This window comes from Scyliorhinus torazame, unplaced genomic scaffold (genome assembly GCF_047496885.1).
Source record: "Scyliorhinus torazame isolate Kashiwa2021f unplaced genomic scaffold, sScyTor2.1 scaffold_318, whole genome shotgun sequence".
NCBI lineage: Eukaryota > Metazoa > Chordata > Chondrichthyes > Carcharhiniformes > Scyliorhinidae > Scyliorhinus > Scyliorhinus torazame.
The window spans coordinates 186,672-208,192 of NW_027308045.1; the positions used below are offsets into that span (position 1 = coordinate 186,672).

Sequence of the window (21,521 nt, forward strand, 5' to 3'; positions counted from 1 at the left end):
TTATCCATGACTAAAATAAACTAACATCGTCCTTGGAGAATCATCACCAAAGCTGTCTCTGAGTTTTCAAACAATTTAAAAATGATTCCAGAACAGAATTAAAATTACCTCGAGAATTTATTTTTACATCGCTAACTTTCAATTAGCCTCTGACTATTTTCTTTAGCTGTCCACTACTGTTAGTGCTTTCTGTACATGGACTTTAAAAATATATTCTGATCTATCTTTCATGGTCGATGATCCCATGTTTCTCCACTCTTCACCTGCCAGTTTTATCCACTCACTTAACCGAGAAATGTCCTTTTGCAGTTTTATATTTTTTCTATTTCTTCATGGCATGTGGGTGTTGGTGGCAAAGTCATCTTTATTGCCCATCCCTAATTGCCCTTGAGAAGGCTGCGGTGTGCTGCCTTCTTGAGCTGCTGCAATCAACAGGGTGTAGGTACACCTACAGTGCTGTTATGGAGAAAGTTCCAGGATTTTGAACCAGTGACAGTGAATGGACAGTGATATATTTCCAAGTCAGGATGGTGGGTGGCTTGGAGAGGAACTTCCAGGTGGTGGTGTTCCCAGGTATCTTCTAGATGGTAGCAGTTGTGGCTTTGGAAGGTACTATCTAAGGTGTCTTGGTGAGAACTTGCAGTGCATCTAGTAGATGGTATACACAGCTGCCATGTTTATCAGTGATGGAGGGAGTGACTGTTTGTCGATGGGGTGCAAGTCAAGAGGGCCGTTTTGTTCTGGATAGCATCAAGCTTCTTGAGTGTTGTTGGAGATGCACTCATCCAGACAAGTGGGGAGTCTTACATCACATTCCTGACTTGTGCACTGTAGATGGTGAACAGGTTTTGGGAAGACAGGAGAACTGCACACGACACGTTTCTTAGTCTCTGGCCTGCTCGAGTAGCCACAGTATTTATATGGCTGCCCAGTTCAGTTTCTGGTGAATGATAACCCCCAGGACATTGATAATCAGAGAATCAGAGAATTTACAGTGCAGAAGGAGGTAATTCGGCCCATCGAGTCTGCTCCGGCCCTTGGAAAGAGCACTCTACTTAAGCCCACACCTCCACCCAATCCCCCTAACCCAGTAACCCCACCTAACCTTTTTTGACACTCAGGACAATTTATCATGGCCAATCCACCTAACCTGCACATCTTTTGGACTGTGGGAGGAAGCGGGAGCACCCGGAGGAAACCCACGTAGACACAGGTAGAACGCGCAGACTCCGCACAGTCAGTGACCCAAGTCGGGAATCGAACCTGGGACCCTGGAGCTGTGAAGCAACTGTGCTAACCACTATGCTACCATGCTGCCCATAATATGGGATACAGTGCTGGTAATGCCATTGAATGTTAAGGGGTGATGGTTAGATTTGTCTTGTTAGAGATGGTCATTCCCCGACATTTGTGAGATGCAATTGTTACTCGCCACTTGTCATCTCAAGCCTGGATATTGTCCAGATCTTGCTGCAAAGGGATTTTTCTTCATAGAATTTACAGTGCAGAAGGAGGCCATTCGGCCCATCGAGTCTACACCGGCTCTTGGAAAGAGCACCGCACCCAAGGTCAACACCTCCACCCTATCCCCATAACCCAGTAACCCCACCCAACACTAAGGGCAATTTTGGACACTAAGGGCAATTTATCATGGCCAAGCCACCTAACCTGCACATCTTTGAACTGTGGGAGGAAACCGGAGCACCCGGAGGAAACCCACGCACACAGGGGGAGGATGTGCAGACTCCGCACAGACAGTGACCCAAGCCGGAATCGAACCTGGGACCCTGGAGCTGTGAAGCAATTGTGCTATCCACAATGCTATGGTGCTGCCCCTAATGTGGACTGCTTCAGCATATGAAGATTCACGAATGGTGCTGAACATTGTGTAATTGTTCATGAAGAACTAACTTACTTGTGGGCTTGGAGTTTTCTTGCTTCAAGAAACGAAACAGAAGGGAAATAAGCTGAAGAAGCACAGATCAGGGATCCGAAAAATGGCACCATGGATGCATTCGGTGAGGATTATGAGACACGGAATTCTTATGAAGAAAAGTTCTAAATGTAACTTGTAGGAAATCAGACTGCATGTTGCAACTTTCCTCTGCTTGATTGGGCAAAAAACATTCACGTGTGTTACAAAATCTGGTCCACCCAGCTAAACCAGGAGGAAAGGCAGACAAAGGGTTAATGATAATCTTGGAAGGATATTGCTACTTCTTTGGAACTTGCATTGAAAGAGGCTTTGTTAATTAGAGTCTGAGGAAAGGTTCATAAGGTGGAGTCTGCTAAAAGCAAGTCTATGAAAAATCTACCGTGTCATCACTGGACTCAAGTGCGTCATTTTGCAGGAGATTGTTGGATAAGGAGAATAAATTCAAAGATTGTGGCAAAATAGGCCGTATTGCCAAGCATGTCGGTCACGTCAACCTTCACCAGCCCAAAACTTTAAAAAATACAGTCAAGTTTGCTCCTTGAGTTGACAAGTTAAGTGAAAGAACTAAATACTCACAAGGGGACAATATGCCAGACCAGCTTCAAGTATTCAAGCGAGGCGTGTTGTCAGTACAAGCTTCTGGGTGTTCCCAAAACTTGATGGTAATACGATCATTTCACAAGGGGAGGTCATGTCTGACAAATTTGTTAGCACCCTTTGGAGTGTTATGGGCGAGGCTTTTCAGAACCCCAAAATGTATCATGGAGTTCAACCAACCTCTCCCTTTAATGGATTTGTTGCTTTTCCAAGCACATGACTTTTTCCCTAGGTGTGGGATTACAATTATGGACTCGTGTGTTTTTAAACACAAAACACTATTTATTCCATGAACTCAACTTAACATCTTAAATAAACATTGGATCTCTTAACACCTCTTACTTCAAAGATAACTCAGATAATATTGCAACATAAATAATTGCTTAAAATGTTCCTTCAAACTTCCAAGAGACTTAACACCTTTAAACAAAATCACATCAGGTTAAAGGTATATATGTTTTCTGTAGAATAGCAGGGATTGTCGCAAACTGGCTTTCTACTTTTAAACTGCTCTCAGCAAAACCAGCAAGGCACTTTTTAGCTGCTCTCAGCAAAACCAAACTGCAAAACTTGCAGCTCTCTGGAAACACACAGACTGCTTTTTAAACTGAAAGTAAAAACCTGCAAAATGGCTGACCTGAGCTGAGCATCACTGTTTTCTTAAAGGTACATTGCTTAAACATCCAGTTCTTAAAGGCACTCTCGCGTGACACCTCCCCCCAAGAAAAAACAAAAAACCATCAACTTCAAGATGGTTTCATTTTTCACTTTTGCACCATACACGAAGAAATGTACACAGTAAATATACCTTTTTGTTTTTTAAAAAAGACAACGCATGCAAACAGGTATAATAATATAGTCAATTTTTCTTTGCTCTTCTTCCTCCAACCGAAATCCTTCTCGATTGACAGTCTCTTTGAACAATGGATCTGCGCGATCCATCCATTCCTCTACTCCTCGGCATTTCTCTATAGAATCAGATACTTTAGTTCAATCTGAACACAGAGTCCCTTGCAATTCTCCAATACAGGAGCATTGGTGATCACAGCTTTCAGGCAGTCAAATGCCTGTTGAAAATCCGCTGTCCCTTGAAACTTTTGACATTTCTTTAGCAAGTCCATCAGTGGAGTAATCACGCCACAAAGCTTTTGCACAACTGTTCAATCAAATTCATTCATGCTAGGAGATTGCATTATTTCCCTTCGTCTTGAGGATAACGGAAACTTGGCAAGGAAAGTGATTCGAGCTTCTCCAAGTTCACTTTCGGCTAGGTATATCACCAAACCCGCCTCCTGAAGTCGATCGAAGAACTCTATACGATGTTTTAAATGTTCTTTTCATGTCTGGAAGTTGGAAATAAAAGCAGATTGTCCCACTTTCTCAACGCAATCCTTCAAACGTGGGATAGGAGAAGAGTCCGTTCTTGTAACTGCATTCCCTTTTCTATAGTCCACTCACAACCGTTGGGTCCCGTCTGGTTTAGGTACCATCACTATGAGTGAGCTCCATTGGATGCAACCCTCTTCAATTATGCCATTTTTCAGCATACTCTCAATCTCTCTGTTAACCTGTACCAATTTTAAAGGATTAAGTCTAGATGGATGTTGTTTGATAGGAACAGCATTTCCCACATCGACATCAGTTATAGCCATTTTAGTACTTCCCAATTTATCTCTACAGACTTTCCCATGTGATATAAATAACTCTTTCAGATCAGTTTGTTTTTCCTCTGGAAGGTAACTTAACAATTCATCCCAATTTTTAAGAACATCCTCATTTTCCAATTTAATTTGAGGTATGTCAAATTCACAGTCATCTGGATTTGGTTCGTCACTGTGAGTTAGAATCATTAAAACCTCCTTTTTCTCTCCTTCCCTTTCAAAGTACCTTTTAAGCATATTCACATGACACACTCGGTGAGTCTTCCTTCTATCTGGTGTTTTTACCACATAATTCATCTCACTTAATTTCCTTTCAATCTTATACGGTCCACAAAACCTAGCTTTTAAAGGCTCCCCTACCACTGGTAACAACACTAAAACTTTATTCCCACTGGCAAAACTACGAACTTTGGATTTCTTGTCCGCTACCCATTTCATCACATTTTGTGCAACTTTCAAATGTTGTCTTGCCAATTCACCTGCTCTATTTAATCGTTCCCTAAAATTTGACACGTAATCCAACAGTGTAATTTCCGATTTCTCACCCACCAATTGCTCCTGAATCAATTTAAGTGGTCCTCTTACCTCATGACCAAAAATTAGTTCAAAAGGACTAAATTTGGTAGACTCATTAGGTGCATCCCTAATTGCAAACAATACAAATGGAATTCCTTTATCCCAATCCTCTGGATAATCTTGACAATACGCCCTTAACATTGTCTTTAATGCCTGATGCCACCTTTCTAACGCTCCCTGCGATTCTGGATGGTACGCAGTTGATTTGAATTGTTTTATTCCTGAGCTATCCATAACTTATTTGAATAACTTTGAAGTAAAATTTGTTCCTTGATCCGATTGAATTTCTCTGGGTAGTCCATATCTAGTAAAGAATTTAAGTAACTCCTCCACAATCCTTTTAGCTGTAATATTACGTACTGGAATCGCCTCTGGAAACCTAGTAGACACATCTATTACAGTCAAAAGATATTGATTCCCACTTTTTGTTTTAGGAAGCGGTCCTACACAATCGATTAGGACCCTTGTAAAAAGTTCCTCAAATGCTGGAATGGGTATTAGGAATGGGTATTAAGGGGGCTGGTTTTATCACTGCTTGAGGTTTCCCTATCACTTGACATGTGTGACATGATTGACAAAATTTAACGCCATCTTTATGTAGTCCAGGCCAATAAAAATGTTTCTGGATTTTAGCTTGAGTTTTCCTTATTCTCAAATGACCTCCCACTGGTACCTCATGTGCAACTCGCAACACCACCTTTCTATACCCTACCGGCAATACTACTTGATGAACTTCTGCCCACTTTTCATCCGCCTGCATATGTGCAGGTCTCCATTTTCTCATCAAGACATCATTTTTACGGTAATAACACTCTGGTATACTCTCAGATTCCTCTTCCGTATATGCTTTCTGATATATCCGTTTTATTTCTACATCTTTCTGTTGTAACTCTGCCAATTTTCCTGAACTAAAAATATCCATCTCATCCGCCACCTTCTTTTTCAACCATCTGATCAAAAATCGTTTCTGATAATTGCACTTCAACTTGAAATGAAAAATGAAATGAAAATCACTTATTGTCACAAGTAGGCTTCAAATGAAGTTACTGTGAAAAGCCCCTAGTCGCCACATTCCAGCGCCTGTTCGGGGAGGCTGTTACGGGAATTGAACCGTGCTGCTGGCTTGCCTTGGTCTGCTTTCAAAGCCAGCGATTTAGCCCTGTGCTAAACAGCCCTTCATCTTCACTCTTTGATTTCTCCTCTTGTCTTAACCTGTGACTTTGCGACCTTGTTACCACACAATCCAGAATCTCAGGATATTCATCCTAAAACCCTTCAGTTGTCTGATTTTCCACTGGCTTATCAACCACAGTAGGCATCACTCCCACCTGCGATCCAGCTATATTATTACCCAAGATAAACTGTATTCCTGGACAAGATAGTTTATCTATTACTCCTACTACCACTTCACCACTCTTCACTGACTTTCCACCCTTACTTATATAATGGAACGCTACTCCTCTCACCCTGAATTCCACATATCACCACCTTTTCTGGCAACATTCTTCCCAAACTACATAATTCCTCATCTCTTATCATTAAAGATTGACTGGCCCCTGTATCTCTTAAAATTGTGACTTCTTTATCTGCTCCTCCTGATACACATGAGTCAACTTTACCCACGCAAGTAAATTCCTTGAAGACATCTGGCACCTTCTTAACAATTACTTCTTGAACAGGCTGTACAATCGTTTGCACCTCCTTCACTTCCCTTGGGCTTTCCTTTACCACTCTAACAAACCCCACTGTCTTATCCTGTTTTATCATATCAGCCTTTCCAGTGCTTTTCTTCAACCACTAACACTGTGACGTTACATGGCCAATTTTATTACAGTGAAAACATTTGAAACTTTTCATTTCTTTTCCACCCTCCTGGATTTATTTTTTAATCTGAAGTACACTCTCTATCAATTCATTCTCATTTCTTCCACCCATCTCTTTTCCCCTCACCATTGTCCTCCATCCTCCTATCCCAAACCACTTGGGCCATCTGTTCCCTGTTCCTACTTGTCCTTTAGTACACTGCTTACCTTTGTTCTGCCTTTAAAACATTCTGATATGTGTGTCACTATCTGCACCCTTCTTATAATATATATAAAAATGTATATTATAATAATAACCATTGTTGTCACAAGTTGGCTTACATTAACACTGCAATGAAGTTACTGTGAAAAGCCCCTAGTCCCACATTCCGGTGCTTGTTCGTATATACAGAGGGAGAATTCAGAATGTCCAAATTACCCAACAGCATGTCTTTTGGGACTTGTGGGAGGAAACCGGAGCACCCGGAGGAATCCCACGCAAACAAAGGGAGAACATGCAGACCCCGCACAGACGGTGACCCAAGCCAAGAATGGATTTGGGACCCTGGTGCTGTGAAGCAACAGTGCTACACACTGTGCTACCGCCTTGGCCACCCCTATTTATATTCCGTTTGTCTTTCTGCCCACGACATCTTTGTCAATCTCCACCTATCACAGGTCCTCGATCCAATCCCACTGCTCCACACCCCCATCCCACCCCACAACAGTATAAATCTGATCCTAATCCAGTTCTCTCTAGCTTTGTCAAATAGTCATCCAGGATCGAAACGTTAGCTCCCTTCTCTCTCCACAGATGCTGTCAGACCTGCTGAGATTGTCCAGTATATTCTGTTTTTGTTTCAGATTCCAGCATTTGCAGTAGCTTTTAACATTCCAGCCGTGTTCAGACATAGACATAGAACATACAGTGCAGAAGGAGGCCATTCAGCCCATCGAGTCTACAGTGACCCACTTAGGCACTCACTTCCACCCTATCCCCCCAACCCAATAACCTCTCCTGATCTTTTTGGACACTGAGGGTAATTTAGCATGGCTTCCGCGAGGGCTGGGGGGACTGGTGGGGTGACCAGGCGGTGTCCAGGGGGTGGCCTGTGGGGCTGTATTTGGCAAGTCGGGTCCGTGCATGGCAGGTGTCATGTTGTACGGCGCGACCGCTGCAGCTCATCGCTTTGCGCATGCGCAGTCACGGACTCGGCCATTCTCTGGCCGTTTTTGCCGCGGGAGTTGGGCGTTTTACCTGCTGCCACTTCTCGCCCCTCACAGGTCCTGGAATCAGTGAGAGACCAGCGCCAATTTTGGCATTGGTGGAGCTATACAACAAGTGAAAAACGGACACCAGCCATCATCCGAGCAAAGGCAGGTCCGATATTTTACACCATACAGCCAGATGATGAAAGAGTTTGGCGACATCAAGTTGACCAATTACTAGGTTCACAAAGTGAATGGACTGAACCTTCACCAGTTGTATTCACCTCGGAATGTATGGACAGTGATGTGACGGAATTGAGATCTACTACAGGGGAAAGTACAGCATCTGTCCCTGCAGAAACTTCAGTACTGACAGAGACAGATAGCGAGTTCGTTTCACAAAAAGTACCACCAACAAGTGAAGCGGAAGGCACTTCGGCGATTTTGAAAAGCCAGGGGCGGGATTCTCCGCTGTCCGGCGGGGCGGGCCATACCGGCTCCGAGGAGTGGCGTGAACCACTCTGGCGCCGGGCCGCCCGGAAGGTGCGGAATCCTCAGCACCTTCAGGGTCTAGGCCGGTGGCAGCGAGGTTGGTGCCGTGCCAGCCAGCACCGAAGGGCTTGGCACCACGCCAACCGCTGCTGAAGGGCCTCCGCTGGCCGGCGCGAGTTGGCGCATGCGCGGGAGCACCAGGGTGTACTGGCGTCATCCCAGCGCATGCGCAGGGGGGTTCTTCTCTGTGCCGGCCATGGCGGAACGTCACACCGGCCGGCGAGATGGGAAAGAGTGCCCCCACGGCACAGGCCCGCCCGCGGATCGGTGGGCCCCGATCGCGGGCCAGACCACTGTGGGGACCACCCCGGGGCTAGATTCTCCCGCGCCCCCCGAGGACTCCGGAGGCCGCCCGCAGAGCCAGGTCCCACCAGTAAGGAGCTGGTCTAATTTACGGCGGCGGGACTGGCCAAGAACAGGCGGCCCCTCAGCCCATCGCGGGGCGGAGAATCGCCGGGGGGGGCCGCTGCCAACGGCCCCTGATTGGCGCAGCGTCATTCCCGCCCCCGCCAAAAAAACGGCACCGGAGAATCCGGCAGCTGGCGTCGGGGTGGGATTCACGACGGCCCCGGCGATTCTCCGGCCCAGCGGGGTGTCGGAGAATCTCGCCCCAGATTCCAGAAATCAAATATTACCTAAAAGAGACTGGCATCCTCCCAAGAGACTGTCTTATTAATGTATATACGTATAGGTATCATATTGGTGCAATGTAATATTTAGTTGGGTCTGTTGTTGAAGTGTGTAAAAGAAAAGTTGTTTGCACTAAAGGAGTAAAGAGGGAGGGGGTTACCTATTCAAATAACACTGCCTGCTTGTGGAACATCAAGTGATCTGTAGTGATGTCAGCAGTGTGTTTGTGCAGGCGATTGGAGTTAACCATGTTACACTGCAGAAGCATCATCTCTTAGTAAGCCCAGCATTGCGTATTACAAGCGTAGAGTGTGGCACCTCTACTTCTTTTCCTCTTTGCGGCGAACAACAAAAATATAACAGGAATAAATTTTAATCGCATTTTATATTCATTCATTTTTCTTGCCTCGATTATGTCTTCCTTTAGCCAGCAGTCTCCGTTTGCAGGTTGTGTACAAGTTACTCTGTGTTGCCAAGATAAAATGTGTTCACCAAATGGTGACAGAGCGTAAACATTACTGACTGTCAGAAATTATCCAGAAGATTTTATCCCCACCGTGTTCTGTACTAACTAAACTGTCGCATTCACATAGATGAACCACACAAATCAAATCTTAGCCATGCTTTCATTTTATTGGCTATTTCAACATTCAACTTCTGATTATACAATTGAAATCTCTGTTTCGAAAATCAATACCTGCTGCTGTTTTTTATTCTTTTTAGCCTATTTTTACCTATTTGTATATCCTTTCGTCTTCCCTCCCTCTCCACCTTTCCACACAGAAAAACAACTCTTGGGAGAACAGAATAAATATTATTTGTTTAGTTCACCAGTGGGGTCAATGTTCCTGAATGAAGCACAGAGATTTAGAATAATTATAATGAGATTATTTGAAAATTGTTCACACATGTAACATGCACCATTAGATAAACCTAAGCAGAATATAAGTGAAGTGGACACCAGGAGCTATCTAGGGATTAGAGAGTGTTAATTCATCTTTCGGTTCAGTGTTAGTTGGGAAAGTCATTGTTGTCCGAGATGGAAAGGCGTAATTCACAAAGAGCACTTAGATATTCTTCATTGTCAGGTTCCAACTCCAAGGCTTTTTCAAAGCTTTCAACAGCCTCACGCTTCTCCCCATCCAGTTGGTGCATTACGCCAAGAACACCATGGGCCTTGCTGTTTCTTGGATTCCTGCGAAGTTGTCTTTCTGATATTGACTCCAAGTTATCACGGCACCTTTTTCCTTCCGTTGAGTTAGAATTGACTTTCATTCCTTCAAGAAAATGTATGATGGCGTTTGATTCCGATTTCTTATCACGCAGTTCAAATAATCCAACATCTAAACATATTTCCTGCTTATTTTCAGGACGTATACCTTCCAATTTCAGGAGATTATTGTAAATCTTCTCGACATTTTCATATTCTTCATTTAATGTACAGATTCTGGCAAAATCCAGCTGTGCCCTGACAAATGTTAATGGGCGAGGTTCAAAAGCCTTTTTAAAATGGTTCTTACACAGTTCAATCAGTTCAGCTCTCTGTTGAAAAGCAGGGTCACCAGGTCTTTTGCGACGTGGATTTTTGATCAGTGACAATAGTTTCTTTCTGTAACACACACCTATTTGATGGTGTAAGATCGTAGAGTGTGGGGTCATTTCCAATCCTTTCTTCAACAGCTCCACCGCTTTTTCCACATCTCCTTTTAATCTGTAAAATTTTGCTGCATAGCGAAGCACATGTGGGAGATCAGGGGACTTCTGCAACGCTTTTTCAACTAATTCCATTGCATCCTCACTTTGATTGAATTCGTGTAGTCTTAGAGCTAACAGCACCATGGCTTCACCATGATCTGGATCAAGCTCCAGCACACGTCTAAACTGCTTCATTGATTGAGTGGTTTCACAATTCTCTGGGGTTCCAGAAAATGTTTCCAGACGAGACAGAACAATCGCATAGCCAACATTCCATTCAACATTATCCGGATCTTCCTCCAAAGCCTTTTTGAAACATTCCTTTGCTTCTTCATAATATTGAGCAGCAGATTTCAACAGGGACCAACCCTTCTCCCCGTATACTTCAGGTATCATTGCTGTGTACCGAGTGGCTTCAGGAAATTGTTTATAGATCTTCTCCAGTTTGTCGAGGTAGGACTGAGCCTCTGTCAGTTGTCCCATGTGATAATATACCCACGCATAGTTTCCATAGGTGATGATGATTCTTTTATTAAATTCTTCTTCATGATTCTCCCTCAGATTCTTTTCAGCTTCCTTTAAGTTTTGAATCGCCTCCTCACAGTTTCCTTGCAAACAGTTTACAAAAGCGAGTTGGTTGTAAAACCTGCCTTGATATTTCACATTCGTCTGAATTGAATCTTCCAATCTTTGCTTCATGTCATCCAAGTCAATGTTGTCTTTCTGTGGCCCCCATGTGAAGTGACATTGAAGCTGTTCAAGCTTCACTTTCAACAAATCCTTCTCTTCGTCACTGCAAGAGAGAAAAAAAATCATCAAAGTCCATCTCGGATTAACTGAACCATTTTCAAGCCCCTCCATCCAGTTTTATTATCTAAGAGATGTTCCTGACTCTGAGACACAATGACCCTGAAATCTCTGGTCACACAATGATTATCTCAGAAAAACCTCCCAGCAAAATAAAGGGATTTACTTCATAACCTTGTCTGTTCTGAAACTTGCTTTTTTTCTGCTGATTGATGTATTATCTGGTGAAGGTTAAACCTCTCACAAAATGTACAGTAAATTTTAACCACCTCAATGTGCAATGGGATGAAAGGAAGCTGGAGCTAAAGTACTCAATCTCCTATTGGTTTTGCCAAGTACACCTCCTTCGTATTCTGCTCTGTAGGCCCCTCCTCACCAAGACCCAGCATTGGCTCCACAGAAACCTGACACTGCTGAGTCTACAGAGCTGTTGGCCTGCCGATGGACTGGCTGCTCTCTCAGGTGGGACTGTAGCCATCAGGGTTGGCCATGTCTCGATTACAAAATGGACACTTGCAAAGAATGCAGGGAAAATTGGACAATACTAAGAAACGAGCAGGTGCAAGGTCTGTCTTTTGATTAGAACCTTAAGCTCTCAGACAGGACAGAAACTGCTAAGCAATCTACATACGAATGAGCCATTTAGATACATTTAGATACACAATGTTAAGGCAGATACCCAGGCGCCAGAAGAGACTAAAACAAAGCAGACCAACAGTCACCTAGGACACGCCCAGCAATCAGGGAACCACCCCTCTATTGGAGGAAGATCGATACGAATGATTGGGAAAGGCCCAATTAATTGAGGCCAAGTTCAAGGCCCGCCCAAAAGCGCGCAAAGCCCTTTTTAGTATAAAAGGTATGCCCCATGGGAGAATCTTTCTTCTTTGGCTTTGGCTCTCAGCGAAAAGAGAGGCCAGCCTAGCAGCTACACCAGACCAAGTAAGTTCCAAGCCAACGCAAGCTACGAGATAGACGCTCCTAGTTGCTATACTGTAAACAGCTCAATCCACCAGCCTCAGAACCGAGCAACGGCCATTGTTCCTCTGACTGAGTGGGCACCCAAAGCTAAGTCTCGGCTTTAGTAATAGTGGTAGTTTAGTTTGTAGAGTTTATGCATGAGTAGATTTGACTGTGTGTAAATAAATGAGCATTGCTTTTGACCTTACTAACTGGTGTATCGAGTCTTTGATCAGTATTCGGTTCTGAACCTTGTGGCGGTGTCGAAAGATACCTGGCGACTCTTGAGCAAACGTAATTAAACAGAGCCAAATTAAAAGTCAAACAGCCAATCAGCAACATTTACTGGCAACTCCGGAGGGACTCGACTTAGAAGTGGCCTAACCACTCCGAGAGAACCCAAATTTGAATTGAGAATCCAATTGGAAACAGAAAAACCACAAGCGTAAGGACAGTACTGATTTAGCCTCTGAGATTCAGAAGTGTGTTAATGTATGCGTACTAACAGGGATATAAGGTAAACCTGAGAGATTTTGTTGCGTAAAACTGGTGGGAGTTGTGTAGGCCGGAAAGTAGCGTAAGCCGTACCCGTGTTTACATCACCACTTTATCACCCCTTGTTCCAGATTCAGCAGAGAACCGAGATAGAGAGAATGGCAATGAAGGCAATGGAACGCCTTATGAACCCCCAGGAATTCGAGGTCGCAACGACCAGTAGAGTAGGACAGTGACCCGTTTGGGAAGATGAGATCAGGAAATATCTCAAAGGGAAAGGATGGCCCCTTTGTAGTGAATTCTGCGATAATGAGGAAACAGGAACCGGGAGTATCGGACTTGGTGGGAGAAACTGTCAGAGATTCACAAGAAGAGCTTAGGGAAAGCTTGCAAGCCGATGGCAATCGTGTCCTGTTTGGCACAATTGCGAGGCACAGAGGAGGTCGTTAGGACGCTCCATAGAGAGATAGAGGAGAGAGACAGAACTAGTGAGGTAGATGTGAGTGAGGTAGAGAAGGAGAATAGAGATTTAAAAGAGCAGTTAGCACTAGGGACAGAGAGGTGGATGATGCCAAGTGGGCACATCAGCCTTGTCTCGCGCATTTGAACAGTTTTCAGACGCAATATGATAAGGCCTACCAGGACACGCAACATGCGGTCTTGGTAAGACAAGAGACAGAACAGCAAGTGGAGAAATTGCAGAAACAGTGCAACGATCTGAAAGCAGCCCTACGAGCACTTCATACTTCCACGATGGAACAAAGGCAGAGCTCCGTAGACCATGCAAAGTGCCGGAAGCAAACTGCAGAATTGCAATCTCTGCTTTCCGTTCAAAATGGATTTCAAAGTACATTCGGCCCCGAATTAGATCAGGAAAACGGCCCCTACTGGCAGGAATTAAATGAGACTGCCCATAGATATGTACATGGAACATGTACGCAGTAAAAACTCCAGAAAAGGAAAGCGCCCCAACCCCCAACCGAACAGGCAGAACACACTCCCATGAACCCTGTAACCACACTCCGCAGGGCCACAGGAGAAGGAGAAGCAGATTTCCTTGACACAACCCCGTTAACCATGACCTAATTACAGGATGCGAGTGGAAAAATTACACCGTTCCTTCCCACATCCGACCCCCACCAATTTTTCGCGAAAGTCAAACAGCAGGCTACCATGTACGGCCTGGACGAAAAGGAGCAAGTGAAGCTCACAGTTTTAAGCCTCGACTCTTCAGTCATGGCAGCCCTTCCCGACCCCCAGAATGTAGGAGGAGGCACACTCCAAGAGATGAACACAGCGATCCTTGATGTGATCGGCTTTAACAGAGGAGACCCTGTAAAAGGCCTAAATAAGTGTAGGCAAAAGAAGACAGAGACCCCACAGCGTTTGCTGGATGCTTGTGGATATACTTCACCGCAGTTTTCGGAGAGTTAGCCCGCGCCCATTTGTCCCCAGATAATATGGCCAAATGGACCCGAATTCTAGTCTCCCGCTCCACAGATGCAGGACGAAAAGCTTGCGCAAATTATGACCCCTCAGATGAGGCCCACAATAAAAAATGGGTTTTGAAGAGATTGTCCCGCGCTTGGGAACAATCAATTGCAGGCAAAACGGCATTTATAACACTCGATAAAGAGCAGGCAGAGATTAACCCAGTAAAAGCACACCAGAACCCCGCATGGGTAAATGAGGGCAGGAACAGCCAACCCCAGCCCAAACCTCAGGAATGTTACAACTGTGGACAGCTAGAACACTTTGCACGAGAGTGCAACGCGCCCAAAAAGCAGCAGAGAAGCCAACAGACAGGCACCCTAAACAGGAATAGGGCAAAGCCGATCCATAGCGTTAGCACCCGTTCAGAGAATGCAGACATGAACGGCACCGACTGACGGTGTTCGGGCTGCACAACTTGGGTCTGCGACACCCTTTGTGACAAGTCCGGTAGACCGGTAGTGGCAGGCAAAGTCTGGGGACAACCCGTAGAATTCCTATGGGACACAGGAGGGTCCCGCACCACACTCAATTCCTCCACGATGTTTCAGTGAGACACGTGGCTCACAACAGACGCCATCACACTCAGCGGTTTTACAGGCCATTTACAATAGGGACACATCACAGCCCCTGTCGCAATACAAATAGGGAACAACACGACTAAGCACCCCGTAGTTTTAGTTGATCTGCCCCAGACAGCAGAACATATCCTTGGGATCGATTTTATGAGCTCCCATAACCTTTCTTTTGAACCAGTTAACAAGTGTGTTTGGAAAATGGCAAAGGCAGCACGAGCCCCCACCACGCTCACAGTAGGTGAGTACATAAACAGGATTAGCTCAGTAGGAGACTTCTGGTTCGACCCTCGAGCCATGAGTGCAGACAAACAGGTTAGAGCAGTCCTGCAGGAACATAAAGCAGCACTTGCACAGCACAAGCACGACTGTGGCAATTTGGCTGGCTTTGTGAACATTACAGGTCCCGACCCTAATTCCCAGAAGCAGTGCAGTACGGATTTCCCCAGGAAGCAGAGGGAGAAATCTCCAAAGTAATAGAGAGTTTGTTGGATCGAGGTGTACTCAGATCAGTAGCCTCCACAAACGCACCAATTTGGCCCGTCATGAAACTGGATGGATCATGGCGACTGACCATTGATTACCGGGAATTGAACAAAGTAACCTCAGCAGCAGCCCCCACCATAGCCACGAGTCCCGAGACCATGCTCAAACAGGGACTCCAGTCAAAAAAAAATTCGGTTTTGGACATTAGTAATGGCTTTTGGTCCATTCCATTGGCTAAAGCGTGCCAGTACAAATTTGTCTTTACATTCCAAGGGCAACAGTACACGTGGACGTGCCTCCCACAAGGCTTCCACAACTCCCCCTCCATTTTCCACTGACAGCTGGCAAATGGTTTAGCAAAATTTTCCCGCCCCGATTGTCTGGTCCAGTATGTAGACGACTTGTTATTACAGACAGGCACAAAGGGAGAGCACATTTCGCTTCTCGCCGAACCTCTAGCACTCCTAAAAGAAATTGGTTGTAAAGTCAACCCCAAGAAGGCCCCAGATTTTGAAAGAAAGAGTGATTTACTTAGGAACAGTGATCACTCATGTTAAACGCGAGATCGAGCAAAAGAGAATTGACTCGATCGTCAAATTGCCCATTCCCCACAATGTCTCAGCCCTCCGGTCATTTTTAGGACTGGTTGGCTTCTGCCGAAACCATATTGACGGTTTTGCCACTAAAGCAGCGCCCCAATCTGACCTTCTCAAGAAGCAGGCACCTTGGGAATGACTTCCACAGCATACAGATGCCGTGGACGCTTTAAAAAGAGCACTCAGCACAGCCCCCATACTACAGGTCTGAGATCCACTGTCCCCATATGCAATCGAAGTTGCAAGCACCGACCGAACCCTTTCAGCCATGCTCCTCCAGGAACGCCATGACCAATTACGCCCCATAGCATACGCCTCATGTGTGTCAGACCATGTGGAGCAAGGATTTTCTGCCTGTAAAAGGCACCTGCTCGCAGTTTTTTGGGCAGTACAATACTTCGCCTACATGACAGGACTCAACCCCATCACCATCCTCACAGAACACACCCCGGCACAGCTATTGTTAGGCGGCCGACTTAAAGCTGGCACAGTCAGCCAAATCAGCGCAGCCGGTTGGACCCTTCTTTTACAGGGACGGGTGTTATTGAAAATATGGAAAGATGTGTCATTTGAAATATGGAAGCCTGGCAATATCTGGTCTGAGAGAAACATGAGAGGATACAGGGAAAGATCCCATAAAGGGTAAAACAGCAGCTGGAAAGAGTAGGATTGTAAAATCCAGATATCCTTGGTCAAGCAGGCCATTAGGCAAACAAGACCAATAGGATTTTGAATGAAGCCAAAAACAATGGCTCACACCTTCATTGAAAGTAACTATCTTAGGAAGCATCTGGAAAGGAAAGGATGAGGTTCAGTTGAATTTGGTGATAATTCTAGGAGTGAAATTTTGCTAATACCAGGTAAATTAAAGAAAACTGGAGACTATCAGTCTACGAGAAACATAATTCAAAGCCAAAATCAAAGTCAAAATTATGAGCTGACGACACAATTGGAAAATAAAACTATAGGAATGACAGGAACCAAACCAAAATTCACACCTCTTGAAACCAATGCATTTTTGAATATCACAAAGGACACAATGTAATAAGATCTATCAGATGAGGTTATGTCAAAATGAATACTTAGTTGGATTAGAATGTTTAGATCAAAGATACTTTTTACAATCACAGAAAATCAAGAGTTACTTTACAATAAAGTCATAAAAACGAGATAACTGTTAGAAAAATATATAAACCCAGAGACCAGGGCAGGAACTACCAGAACCAGAACTCAGGGAGAAGCAGAGAGGGAACAAGCAGCTCAGAGTCAGATTACAGTCAGCTCAGCCATGGGAAAGGGACAGGGCAAAGCAGCCGAGCTAAAATAGCTAATATATCTAAGGAAGACTAGAATTTAAAGAGTAGGCAGAGTCAGCTCAGAGTCAGCTCAGACACAGCCAGCAAAGCCAGCTCTCACAGCTTGGTACATGGGAAAGATAGGACATAGCAACCGAGCAGAACAGTGAATACATCTAAAGAAGACCAGACTTTAAAGAAGATTGATTGTCAAGTTGGGCCTGAAGGTCCCTTCAACCAACCAGACGGATCCAGAAGCAAGATCTTTTTACTTTTCTGTAAAGACAGTGATTGCATCTTTTAAAAAGGAAAAAAAAAATATAATAATAAAATAACTTAATTTAACCTGAAATAGTGGTTATTCCAAAGTCTACTTTACATACTTAGCAATGCGGGACCCAGGATCGATGCTACTAAGTGGTAAGTAGATGAACCTGGCGGTGAAGTTATGGGTTATACCGGGGATAACTTGAAAATATAGTTTGACCTGAATAGCACCCACTGAAGCCTGCATCAGAGTCAGGGAGTGAGAATCCCTGATCACCATTTAGAATGTTGGCCCGTTTTGGTATAGGGGGACTTCTAAGAATTGTGGTGAGTTTTCAACAACATGGAGCCCAACGTTTAATTAAAACCCTGTTAATTATGCCTAGCAGATTGCTTTATTTTCTACATGGCACCCGTCGTGCTAACACTGTGTTAATTACACCCAGCCGGGTGTTTTGCTTTCTCCATGGCATCAGGCATGGAGACCTGGAATATTAGAAGTTTCTAGGTAAAGCGAGACTAGAATATTAGAAGTTTCTAGCTGAGCAGAATGGGGGCTAGAGTGGGGGCTAGAATATTAGAAGTTTCTAGTTCCCAAGAAACGGTTGGAATATTAGAAGTTTCTAACCGGCACAAAGGCTAGAATATTAGAAGTTTCTAGGTAAAGCGAGACTAGAATATTAGAAGTTTCTAGTTGAGCAGAATGGGGGCTAGAGTGGGGGCTAGAATATTAGAAGTTTCGAGTTCCCAAGAAATGGTTGGAATATGAGCAGTTTCTAACCGGCACAAAGGCTTGAATATTAGAAGTTTCTGGTCTATGTGTGAGTCAGACTTTACCTGCCGAGTTTAGTCTGGAAAGTCATGTGTGATTGACTTTTGTAAGGTATTCTGTGGATCGAGGGGACTGAAGCTCAGGTTGGGTGTGTAAAATCAGCAGACTAGAAGATGCTGACCCTGAGATAAAGTCTGCAAGACATCTTGGTGACAGCACTAAAAATCGTGCATCCATTACTGGTAAAATGAGGCCAAAAAATAAATCATCCTTAGAGTAAGGCAGATTGTGAGGTTAAAGCCTAGTGAAATAGGGGACGCCTAAAATCTTTAGAGACAAATAACCAATCGACCCTTAACTAAAACAGAAAGATAGTGCCTTAGTCAGCCTTGGATAGGGCCCAGAAAGGGTACTTATCCTTAATTTCAGATTCCAACTGAAAGGGACATCCAGGAACAGAACTTAGAATTCCGAAAAATGGCAATTAGAATAATCCTCTTGCTCTGAAACACGGTCAAGAGAGTTGAAGAAATGAACCAAGAGTGGAAGAAATTAACAGAGGCAAAAAACTCCTGCACAAGTGAGACTTATCAGCACGGAGGGGTCACAATTTTTGTTAACAGTAACTAAGATCCTACAGAATAGAGGTCCAAGATCTTAGTGGATAAATGTGTGTGTGTTGAATAAGGATTTGTGAAATCTTACAAAGTAAAGATCCAAGATCTGAGTGGATGAATAAATGTGTGTATGTCTAATAAGGAGTTGTTAATTTCCTTTGGTGTTTGTATTTTTAAAAATTTTGTATTTTGCAAAACCGAGTTTCACATAATTTGGAAGTTATAAATGGCAGGTAGAAATGTGATCAGTATTTTGAGGTAATAAATCGGTATGTTCAGAACTAAATTGGTCTCAGAATAAACAGATAAAGGAGTTTGTACTGGGCAGCAGTCAGCTGTGTGCAGGAAATCACTTTGAAACTGAGCATTGAAATTGACACTGCATAGCTCCGCAGGGTCCTAGTGCCCGACCATCACAAGAACATCACGAGCAAAAAAAAATAATGATGTTTAGAATGTTAAATACATTGAAGAACCAGCATCAGGAAATGAGAATCTGATTGCAGGACAAGATTTGATAAAAATAGATGCAGGAAAAATTATGATATTAATACAATAGATAATAAAGAGGAAGTTTGGGTGAAGCTACCAACTAAGACTGCAGGGAAAATAATCAGTGAGGCTGTGAAATGTAAAGACAAGGTTGTTCAGAATCTGGGTAAATATACAGTTGACTTAGAGAAGCATAGTGTCTGGAGCAAAATAAATTGTATCACAATTAAAACACATGACCCAATTGGTGGGAAGATAGTGAAGTGAAACACGTTAACAGCATTGATTGGACAGGTAATCAAGTTAAAATGTCATGTTTGGAACTTACCTTCATCACAATCTGGCCGTAATCAAAATAAAGTAATGAAAGTAAATGCAGCAGCAATATCAGGAATGAATCAGGGTAAGGTTTCGACAGATTGGATCACTGAGTGAGCAAAAGAGGAGTTTGAGATTCTTCGAATCTCACTCAGGAGTGCAATGACAGAAGGAGGAGGCTTAACAGGCCTTAATTGTATGATGTACATCAAGGATAAGGAAAATAAACCAGTTCAAAAAGAAAAAGGAAAGAAATGGTCGCAAAAGAAATCCGGAAGTCCTGGAGAAGGCACTTCTGGAGTGTTCAAACGAAAATAGAAAGTACAAATTAAAGAATAGGGCCCTCTCCACCCTTGACCTGTTCATTTGACTTTTCAGATGGAAAAAGTAAATTACAGACAAACCAGTTCACAAGAAGGAAGAGAACTATACTCCAGAAAATAATGTTTTAGACAGGATTGGTAGGAAACTAATGATACAATTGGCTACATATTTGAGGAAGCAAGATCGATTGAACCTTCTAAATTAATGAAGCAAGGGAATCAGTGGGTGGTACATGATATCATCATTTACCATTCCAATGAGAAGCGGAAAGCAATTTGGATGACAGAAAAATGGGACACTTAACAGCCAGTGATGGACAAAAGACCTTTTTGGTTACTGTTGGGCTGAGTTGTGTGCTGTTTCTAAGGGACATGAGGAAGCTTCTATAGTGAAGCTACCCCAAGGAAGTAAAATGCTTTGGAGGTAGCGGAACACACGGATATAGCTATTGGGTTACCTCCCTGAGCGGCTGCGGCTATGGTTCACGGTAATTGGACTTGAGGAAAGAACGTAAAAAGACACTGGTATGTGACATGGATACATTTACGAATTGATTTTCGTGCACAATTTAAAATCACAAAACATGTACATACAAATGAGAAAGATCGGGGATAAATGTTAGTCCGTACAATTAGATGGGGGGATAATTGACAAAATGATATAGTTATGTTTCAAATGTCAAGGCGAGGTGTTATTGAAAATATGGAAAGATGTGTAATTTGAACCATGGAAGCCTGGCAATATCTGATCTGAGAGAAACATGAGAGGATACAGGGAAAGATCCTACAAAGGGTAAACAGCAGCTGCAAAGAGCAGGATTGTAAAATGCAGATAGCCTTGGTCAAGCAGACTTAGCAAACAAGACAAACAGGATTTTGACTGAAGCCAAAAACAATGGCTCACACCTTCATTGAAAGTAACTATCTTAGTAAGCATCTGGAAAGGAAAGGATGAGGTTCAGTTGAATTTGGTGGTAATTCTAGGTGTGAAATTTTGCTAATACCAGGTAAATTAAAGAAAACTGGAGACTATCAGTCTACGAGAAACATAATTCAAAGTCAAAATCAAAGTCAAAATTCTGAGCTGAAGACACAATTAGAAAATAAACCGATAGAAATGACAGGAACCAAACCAAAATTCACACCTCTTGAAACCAATGCATTTTTGAATTTCACAAAGGACACAATGTAATCAGATCTATGAGATGAGGTTATGTCAAAATGAATACTGAGTTGGAATAGAATGTTTAGATCAAAGATACTTGTTACAATCAAAGAAGATCAAGAATTAATTTACAATAAAGTCATAAAAACTAGATAACTGTTAGATAAATATATAAACCCAGAGACCAGGGCAGGAACTACCAGA

The 21,521-nt window shown here is 43.5% G+C and overlaps 1 protein-coding gene across 1 annotated transcript in view; it reads right to left on the reverse strand.

Moving 5' to 3' along the window:
- Positions 1 to 9,589: 9,589 nt before the first annotated feature.
- LOC140406147 (interferon-induced protein with tetratricopeptide repeats 5-like) overlaps positions 9,590 to 21,521 on the reverse strand; it is a 30,357-nt gene continuing 18,425 nt past the window's right edge. Inside the window, exon 6 of the mRNA XM_072494288.1 lies at positions 9,590 to 11,451. Within this exon, the coding sequence (XP_072350389.1) occupies positions 9,975 to 11,451 (1,477 nt within the window). The 3' untranslated portion in view covers positions 9,590 to 9,974. The remainder of the gene's footprint in view (positions 11,452 to 21,521) is intronic.